General features: G+C 35.1%; 1 protein-coding gene across 1 annotated transcript in view; it reads right to left on the bottom strand.

Moving 5' to 3' along the window:
- Window positions 1-292: 292 nt before the first annotated feature.
- ZNHIT6 (zinc finger, HIT-type containing 6) overlaps window positions 293-10,359 on the bottom strand; it is a 54,816-nt gene continuing 44,749 nt past the window's right edge. Inside the window, exons 10-11 of the mRNA XM_011956096.1 lie at window positions 5,335-5,459; window positions 293-1,591 (exon numbers count right to left, since the gene is read on the bottom strand). Coding sequence (XP_011811486.1) covers window positions 1,551-1,591; window positions 5,335-5,459 — 166 coding nt within the window. The 3' untranslated portion in view covers window positions 293-1,550. The remainder of the gene's footprint in view (window positions 1,592-5,334; window positions 5,460-10,359) is intronic.

Raw genomic sequence — 10,359 nt, 5'->3', positions numbered from 1 at the left:
TATCAATCACATTTCCATTAGCACTTTTATACCAAGGGTCTTTCTGGCATTATTGTTTTTTGATTCTCTTCTCCAATTTCTATCCCAAGTTACACTTGTGTCCCACAAATTTATCTTCTGTTCATCTTCTCATTATCTTTTCATATTTCAAATCTTTTTAAGTCTCCTTAACTAATGTCTCTGGTTTCTTTTTGGTAAAAAACTTATTCCAACTGTAAATTAAAAATGAATTTCATTAATGTCCAATTTTATCATTGCTTTTTAACCATTAAGTACACAACATGTACAATGCAGATGTAACAATCTTTTTTACTCTCTTACAGTCATATTGCAGTTTCATAGTGGTATAAACTCCAATAAAATTAAGAATTTTTTTTCAGTATGTGAGATCAAACTGTATACAGAGCTGCCATAACGTATAAGTTAAGCCATGTATATACATTAATACATATATACACATTCCAATAACATGTTGAAGATTTCCCAGTTATTTTTTCTTTAAGTTATTGCTAGACATATCAAAACACAGTATAAAACTGGCCATCACAACACCCTTTTGCAGTAATGATGAGAGTGGACTAGGAATGTGATGAAAGGCACAGAATTCATAAGACTTGAATAAGTAAATCCAAATTTGTTAGCACTAATGGCTCAAACAATGTGGAGCCATTGATTTTCTCAAGTGAATATAAGAAACAGTAGTTAATAGTATTTATCCAGGCTTCTAGTATAAGACATTGTACTAGGAGTTTCTCAAGTGGAAAAGTTGTCTCATAAGGGTAAGTTACATATAAACTCCAAAGACAAGAAAGGGCAACTGATGGAAGATTAGTTCTCCTGTGGCTAGACAGTGCATGGCACTGCTTTTCTGTTTAGTGAGGTTCTACTAAAGAGAATGCCAACTTTGTGGTTGACACGGGTGATCCTTGGGTTTGTTCATACATCAAATTAACAAATAAAAAAGTTTCCAAGGCCAGATGTGGTGGCTGATGCCTGTAATCCCAATGCTTTGGAGGCTGAGGTGGAAGGACTGCTTGAGGCCAGGAATTTGAGACCAGCCTGGGCAAAAGAGCGAAACCCTGTCTCTACCACAAAAAAAAAAAAAAAGAAAAAAAAAATTAGCTGAGTGTGGTGGTATAAGCCTCTTGGGAGGCTGCAGTGGGAGGATCATTTGAGCCCAGGAGTTTGAGGAAGCTATGCTCATACCACTTGCACTCCAAGATTCCATCTAAAAAAAAAAGCAAGCAAAAAGAAAAAAAAAAAAAAGGTTTTCAGTTTATGGAATTAAGCATATTAAAAGCCAAGGCCTAATAAGTACTATGCTGATCAAGTGCAAAGGAGAGTTCTTAATACGAATAAAAGGGTCTTACAAATCAATTAATTCAAGAGGCTATAAGATACATTTTTTAAAAGAGTTAAGCTTATTTTTCATATAAAGAAAAAATTCCACCATCACCCATTGACAATACCCCGATCAGCCAACAGTTCATCAATGCAGACTCTGCTGCAGTTGTCTGGAAGTTTTCACATTCTTCTTCCAGAAAAAGTGCTCAATTTTCATTACCAAGGTTCTTGGTAGATTCACTTTTCACTAGAAAAAAATAAGTAAACATACAGTCAAGTGTTTATACTGTTTCTGTTTAGCTTGCTCTGTGCCTCTTCTCTCCCCGCTTCTGATATACAGCAACAGCACTGCTCACACAGACACACAAACCGCGTTATGTCTCAGGCAGCTAGGATATACAATTCTGGCCACAACACATAGAGAAATGATGTCTGAAAGTGGCAGTTATATTTTGTGAGGTAACATCCTTCCTGACTCTGTGGAAGACTTGGGAATGGTCACTTCACAATGTGGTTATGATCCATATTCATGCCACTGAATAGATCACTATTATCCAGGCCGGCCACTTGTGGTTGGAATAAATTTTTTCCATGATTTTTTTTAAACTCAATTGAGGGTCAGTATATGTTGAGTGAATGTGGAGTGACAGAAGACTAGCTAATTGTCATCTCTTTCCTTTCACAGGAAAGAAGGGTAGAAATGGAGCTCCTCTAACACCCCTGTCTTGCTTAGAGAAAGCAAGACTATGACTCACTCACTAAACTGAGAGTTCCTGGAGGACAGAAACTCAACCTTTCTTTTCTGTATCTATCCTCACAATGTAGAGCATGTTTGCTGAATCAATGTAACTGCAAGTCATTCTGTCTTTTAGTGTTTTTTCCCTAAATTTTCAAAATGGGAACTAGAAGTTAAGTGTTCTATTTCATTGTCTTGTGAAGCTAAAAGGAAATAATAGGTAGTAACTCTTTAAAAATTGTCATGGTAAAATATAGGTTATTTTGAGCTTACAGCTGTTATCTCCACTGAGTAGATACGAAAAATAAAGCTCAGAGAGGCAGAGCAAATGCTCAAGGGCCCACAGCTTATAAAAGTTAATGCTAGAAGTACACACTTGGAACTTTGCGCATATTCCAACTGACAAGTTCCCTGGGGTTTGCCGTTGTACCTAGATTTCAGATTGTACCAGCAACCACAAGAGTGTTTACTGAGCTCTTCCTATGAGTAAGGAACTGAAATAAGTTCCATCCAGGATATCGTCCCAATCTTTGCGAAAATTTTATGAACTTTAGCAGTCCGTCCAGTGCCTCCAAGATAGTATAAGATTTTTTCCTCCTCTGGCTGTCTCTGTACTTCCGGCAAACTCTATTATAGCAGCTATTGTATAATAAGTTTTACATGTGTGTTCCAGTGCCTAAAATCCTCCCCTCTCTCCCTGCAAAAGGAAAAGAAAGAAAAGAGAGGTAAGGAAGAATGAGGAAAGGTGAGCAAGGGAGAATGAATGGAAGATTTACTGGCCCAGTAAGAGACTGACACATGAGTGGCTGCTATGCCAGGTATTTTCACTAATTCCAGTAATCAATTCTGGGTTGGATTCCTTCTCTGAAGGCTGAGGCATTTTCTAATCTTGAGTTATACTAGAACATCAAAAAGTTTATTTTGCTGACATTTCTAAATTAATAGAGATTTGTAGCGGTATGGGGACATTTTCCCCTTTCTTTGCCTATTGAAGGTGCCCAGTTTTCTTCCTTGAATAGGGTTCCATTCTTTCTTCCTTAGATTGAAATGCAGCATGCTTTTCTCAATCATCTAAATCTGCTAGTCTAACAACAGTCTGTGAAGCAAGTTACACCATTCTAAGCACTTCGCACTAGATTGATATAAGGTAGGTAATCAGCACTTAGCATCCCCAATCTAGTGGACTACCTTAATAGCTCAATCTTTTCCAGTTAACCTTTTCCATTACTGAAAAGCAACAAACAAAATCTTGGCTACTGCTGATTAACATAGGCAGACTTAAAAAAATTATGGCAATCTACAATCATAACAAATACTAGAACAACCATCGGGTGTGGGAAGTACTGAATCCCAGATCAGAAACACATGTACCCCCAAATTAGGTAAGAGACAACTTGTACTATGAACTCAGGATCAAATCCAACTTTTTTACCTCCAGAAAGGGAAGGAATTTCAAGGCTTTCCAAAGAAAATGCCCTCTTCTTACATAATCCCCTTCCCTCATCAAGGGATCACCCTGCAAAATATCTGATGCTGTGAGAATGTATAAAGAAACAGACACCTTGAAGTACTTACAGAAAGAAATGCATGTACAGGAAGACCTGGGCATTACTTTCAAGGTGTGTGTACTTATGATGTGACAAAACTGGTATGGTTTTAAAATCCTGTCAGATACTTTTAGCTCTTTGCTAACACAGTTCTAAATAATCCTCTGTACTAAAAGCATGAGTCATCTGTGTTCCTGTAAATAAGTCAAACATCATATACCCACCAGAAAAATAGTAAATTTTACCCAATAAGGCTCCCAGTACGCTACTAAAGTAGTCTTTTCTTATTGCTTCATTACAGGAAGCCTTACTTGAATGTACATTCTAAACAAAGTGAAAGGAGAGCTGTGTGTGCTGTTTATTTATACAGATGATGTTTGCCCTAGCCACTAACCTACATTACTAAACAACTTTTCCCAAAACCAGCATTTGAGAGAGCACTGTGTGAATTTATTAAGAAAAAAGCAACAAAATACAAAGCTTAAACAAAGTGAAACTGGCCATTTAAAACTAAAATTCCTAATTTATTTTGAAAAAATAATACAGAATATTCTCAAATTGTGAAAAATATTAATGTCAAGAATAAAAATAAGATTTAGAGGTCCATAATTTATTATTAGAAACATCATGTTTGCTAACTAAAATCTGGTTTCAAGTTGTAGCACTGATACAGTTTTGGCCACTTTGAAAAACTATTTTTTTCCTATTAATTTTTGCAAAGAAAAAACACTATGCACAACAGAGAATACCCTATAACATAGGTTACTGCATCTTACAGCCTGTAATGCTGATATAACAATAAGACTTAAACCACCCATTTCAAATACTACTTAAAAAATATTATCAATCCAAGACAAGCATATTCTATGCTCCTCTGGAGTTTGTTATAGCAAAATCTGGCCTGTATCCATAATTCTTTTAGTTGAAAATGCTACGAAATAGTTTTGGATTAAGGTAGGTAATCTTCCTCACTTCTTAAAGGTAGTCACTAAATTTTATTCATCCTCTCAAATCTTGCATTCAGAAGCACATTTAGTTTACTTTAATCAGTACTTACAAATGTAGATAAGTCATTTTATGTACTAAACTTTTATGTACATTTTTTTCCAGTTCTAGTACTTCCCTATATCACAAAATCAGAGAAATAAAACCAGTAGGTTTGGAAAAGGAGATAAAGGGTAAAGGTAATGGCATTTGCTTATTCTCAATGCTGCCCAATTTTTAAATATAATGTTCCTTGCAACATTCTCACCTTCTACAAGGTAGGATACTAGGCTTTTTTTTTTTTTTCTTTACCATTCAACATTTTCCTTGTCAACTAAAAATGTTTTGTAATCCCTCATTTTACAAATGTCTAAAGTCTTAACTATGGAGTAAATATATGCGATCATGGACAGTTACTGAAAGACTATTAGCTTAAAAAAAGACAAAAATACATAGAATCGCATGCTGAAAAAAAGTCATTTTATAGCCATTCAATTTGATTCATTCATTTAAAATTGGTTTTATAAGATTATATACTCTTAAAAACAGAAGAGTAGCAACATCGCATTTACTTGGTTCTTCACATTAACTGTAGCTATAGAGGAGATCCTTTAAGTGTGTAAATATACTGGGAAAACACATATAAAGAAATAAGGGTGGATATATTTTGCTTTGGTTTCTCTAAAGCTATTCTAAGCATTACAGAAACAAATTTACACTTACCTTGGTGAAGAACTTTCATGTCATTATTGGATCCTTTCAATACCACATGTAATGTTGGATACTCAATGATCACTTTGTTCCTCAAATTGTCTAGGAGACTTTTGTAAGGATCTAGTTCATAATATCTTATTAATAAAAAACAAAAACAAAAATACAGGAAACACTGTTAATATTCAAAATACTGATAGATAAATATGAGAGTCCTTTACATTAAAAATTTTTTAAAGGTGATGACAATTCAGTAGTTACTTCCTTATAGTATAAGTTTAATACCTTCTAAGAAGGCAGGTATAAGAGCTATTATTATAGAGGTTCTAAAACTAAATTAAAAAGTATCAAATATTCTGACATTAGGAGAGCTCTAGAACAAGTTACCAATTTTCTTTTTCTTTTCTGTTTTTTGATATGGAGTCTCGCTTTGTTGCCCAGGCTGGAGTACAGTGGCACAATTTTGGCTCACTGCAACCTCCCCCTCCAGGTTTAAGTGAATCTCCTGCTTCAGCCTCCTGAGTAGCTGGGACTACAGGTGCGTGCCACCACGCCTGGCTAATTTATTTTGTATTTTCAATAGAGACGGGGTTTCACAGTGTTAGCTAGGATGGTTTCGATCTCCTGACCTCGTAATCTGCCTGCCTCGGCCTCCCAAAGTGCTAGAATTACAGGTGTGAGCCACCGCGCCCAGGCTACAAGTTACCAATTTTCACACCAAGAAACAGTTAAAGACTTTTACATAACATTTATGTTGGCTGGGTGTGGTGGCTCACACCTGTAATCCCAGCACTTTGGGAGGCCAAGGTGGGCGGATCACCTGAGGTCGGGAGTTTGAGACCAGCCTGACCAACATAGAGAAACCCCATCTCTACTAAAAATACAAAATTAGCTGGGCGTGGTGGCACATGCCTGTAATCACAGCTACGTGGAGGCTGAGGTAGGAGAATCACTTGAATATGGGAAGCAGAGGTTGCAGTGAGCTGAGATCACACCATTGCACTCCAGCCTGGGCAACAAGAGAGAAACTCTGCCTCAAAAAAAAAAAAAAATAAAAAAAAATAATATTTATGCTGTCATTTTTCTTGAATAAAAGAATGAGCTAACCATTCAAATTCCTCAAATATATTTATTTTGAGCCTTAAAGACAACCAATCACCTTATAATTTCTAGTAACACGGCAAGAAAATAACTGGCTATAAAATTGGCTTTTGTAAAAACAATTTTAACTGGTTTCCAGAAATTTATATTGCCATATAAAATTTAAGAAATACAGAGTTTATCATGACATAGATGCCAAATGTGTCACAGGTAAATAGATGCTAGTGGTCATTAAAGTATGAAATTCTCAAATCATTACTTTAAAAAAATAAGTTTGAGGTGACTGAATATGCATCCCAAGAACATTCATTCTTGCTTGCTTTCTGGGGTAGGAGTGAAGGGGTGGAATTCTAGCTAGCTCACTAGCGTGTACACATGAGAATATGTTGGCATGTTAATGTCATTTCATGTCAAAGAAGAAAAAGCTGAGAACATGTCAACCAGTGTAGTGCAGAAGTTCTCCAGCATTTTTATTCATCTCTACCAAAGACAGGTGATATTCACATGCAAAACACATATCACATGAGATATCCAGCCTAACGGCTGTAACTCCATCCTTTTATCTCCTGCTCAAAAAAGCACACTGGAACACAAGTGATCAAGAGTGAGGATATCATTGGGATACATTTAAATTTGCTGTAATTTTAAGAATAAATCATTCACAAACTTTGGTATTTCCTAATTAGTAAAAAATTATCTGCACCATAATCACAGCTGACTAAGACATGCAGGACACTTATTAAAAAGTATGATGTAGTGATTTCTCCATGTTCTGAGTTTGTCTCATGCAATCGTTTTCAAATCAGGAAAAATAAAAGGGCTTAACAAAATGCAGAGCCAAGCTGACTAAAGTTAGAGAACAACTGTAAAACCAAAACTTTACTTATGCTTCCCTGACCACACACCCTAGCGTGGAATTGCAGAATATTCTTTATGTTGAAAAGAAACTTGAAATGCAAAATGCTGTTTTTCTAAACCAGCCACCTTAGTGCCCACAGATCATAGAATTCATACATTCTTTTCCCTGTGTGTAATGTAATACAGATGTGCTTACAATACTTTAAAAGTGTTTCCAGCATTCAAGGATTAAATGCTTCACATCTTTTAAACATTATTTCTCTTCGAAATAAGCAGTGTTTTTTTAAAGTTAGTAGTAATTACATAAAAAAGAAAAATGAGACTGTATCAGATACCTAAGTATAAGATTAACTTACAAAGTAAAATATAAAATGGGGATAACGAAATTTTTCTTGGGAGGAAATAAGACCTGGACTCTCAAACAGGAGCTTTTCAAGTGGCATCCTACAGGCACTTGCAATAATTTATCTTCTGCGCATTTTAACTAAATCATAAGGTTTCTAATGAAAGGCATTTTTCAAATAAGGGAATGTTTTTTACTTGTTTCAGTTTTTAGCAAATAATTTTCAGTGCATACTTAATGTTTTAGGTATCTTATTTCTTTTTGTAATATTAAATCTTAATTGGGTTTCTCCGGATTTCCAAAGCTAAAACCAAGAAGCAACAAAAAAAGTTCTTCAAAGGCCACATGGGAATCAGAGCCTAAAATTATTGCTGATATAAAATATGTTCCTAGCAAAGGAATGTTCAGAGGTACAAAAAAATTACTACACAACAAGTTAAACATGCTTTGGATCCTAAAACTGTAATGATTATACTTATTTGGATTCTAAAACTATAATGATTATACTCAAAAAAACTTGGTTCCTGTTTTACATGCTAAGCAGGCACTGTGCAAAGCACTAAGGATGCAAAGATTTAGAAGAGGGTTGTTAACTAATAAATTATTTTAAAAATATTTTATGCAGTGAAAATCTGGTATGTTGTATGGTTTTGATTAGAATCAATGGATTTTATTTAGTGCTTAGCCTAAAATGTTGCAAACTTCTAATCGGCAATATGCTATTGAGTGTCGTAAGCTTCTGTGCTACAGCTTTCCAGCCTGTAACATGAAGCGTTCAGATTTCACTAAATAATCTTTTAGCTGAAATTCTGAATTTCTTAGATTTTTCTACTACAAGTGGTTACTCTTAATCTACCATTGATATTTACCAGTAATTTAAAAGTAAATTTTGCAAACTGTTCATAAAGAAAGCCTATCAGACACATATGGGGTTAACACTTCATGGACTTGGAGTTTAGTTAAATGAAGTAATAACTTTTATTGGTTGTTTGAGTTTGGAGTTTAACACTGAGTTAAAGTTCCGGCTCCATCATTCACTGGTCTGTGATCCTGGATAAGTTACTTAAGTTATTTAATCCTTAGTTTCCACACTTGAAAATGGGGATAATGACAGTATCACTTTAGAGAGCTACAGTGAGGGCTAAATGAAAAAACACAGAAACTGCTCACACATTTATTTAAGCCCTAAGCACATGTGTTCTATATTTTTATTTACCCAAAATAACAATACTTTCCTATAGAAACTTCAGTTCAGGACAAAGTCACTGAATTTCATTAGCAGTGAAGATACTGCCTTTATGTGCATTTTGCATTTTAAATGTAGCCTTACAACTTTCAGTACGACCTTCAAATCATTATTTTATTGTCACATTTACTTCCAAGAAGATAAAGGTACTTTGAATGTTTCTGTTTCCATTATCTGGAGGCAAGTTTTAAGAGCCCAGCTTTGCACTGCCTAAAACATTTGGATTTAGCTCCTTTGCAAGCCATGAAGCTACTGAATCCTAAGGGATAGCTTTACCTTTTTGAAATTTTCACAAACTCTGGTATTTCCATTAGTATAATGTCTCTGCTACCATAAGACAAACTACTTAGGTTTGGAGGAATTAAGATACTAACATCTGTCTTTTCTCTTGCCCTCTGGGACCCTTCTTAGACATTTCCTCTTGTAATTTCACTTGTTCACCCTCACAGGCTCACTGGCTGACACTGCTCTGGGCAGCCTCATGGGGGCATTATGAGGGCAGAATTGGCTCAGTGGGCCAAAGAGGGGTTACAGTGACATTATGTAAATAAAAGTTGTCATGATAATCAAGGGTGCGCTTTTAATCTTGACTCTGTCACTAACTTTCAAAAAAATGGGCCAAGTTCTTGAACTTCTTTCTCCGTACTTTATTAGCAAATTAGCATGCTTTTTAAAAAAAACTCCTCATAACCCAAAAAGACAAGTTTTCAAAGAAAGGAAGTCAGAAACTACTTTATGTCCCATCTGATCACTGACACTCCATGGATCATCACCCCTTCCACCTCCTAAAAAATACCAAAACTAAGTCTGAATTTCTCCAAATTTAACAATCTAGTAGCAGACCCTAAGCCACAGTATCTTTCCACTAAAATAAGATCACTGAATTAGGTGATCGCCAAGATCCCTTCAGCTCTAAATTTCTACAATTTTGTATATTTATCTGGCAAAGGTAGCACTTAACCCATATTTTTTCATAGTTGTATTTATTTCTCAATCTAGGTTTCTAGATTAAAACAGTTTTAATTATTCTTTTATTTACATTTTAAAAGGTATTATTTAAAATTTCTCCAAGTAATACTTCTGTGTAACAATTTTTGCAACTCATACTGTTTAAGTCATATAGAAAAAGATTTTGTCAAAGTTAATCTTTTTCTTACCCAATCTCTCTTAGTTTTCATATTTTAAAAATCACAGTAGTTAAATTAGTGGTTTGCTGCACTTTGTTTCGGGATTTTTATGAACCCACATAAATGAGGATGATACCTGTTTGACATGGAGCATCGATCACGAATTGTGTAGTACAGACATATGCCTTAATTCAGAAAGCTCACCAGTTCAGAACTGCATTTGGTAAATATCCTATTCGAACCATGATATTTAAACTATGGATGTGGTTAAATAAAATGGCCAACTATATATTTTAAAACCTGTTTTAAAGAGGGGCTTACAAGGCTCTGACTTGTTCTAGATATTATTTCTTTGAAATCTT

The sequence above is a fragment of the Colobus angolensis genome, unplaced genomic scaffold (genome assembly GCF_000951035.1).
Source record: "Colobus angolensis palliatus isolate OR3802 unplaced genomic scaffold, Cang.pa_1.0 Scaffold41, whole genome shotgun sequence".
Classification (NCBI taxonomy): Eukaryota; Metazoa; Chordata; class Mammalia; order Primates; family Cercopithecidae; genus Colobus; species Colobus angolensis.
Note: the sequence above shows the minus strand (reverse complement) of the source record. Positions and strands in the feature narration are given on the sequence as shown.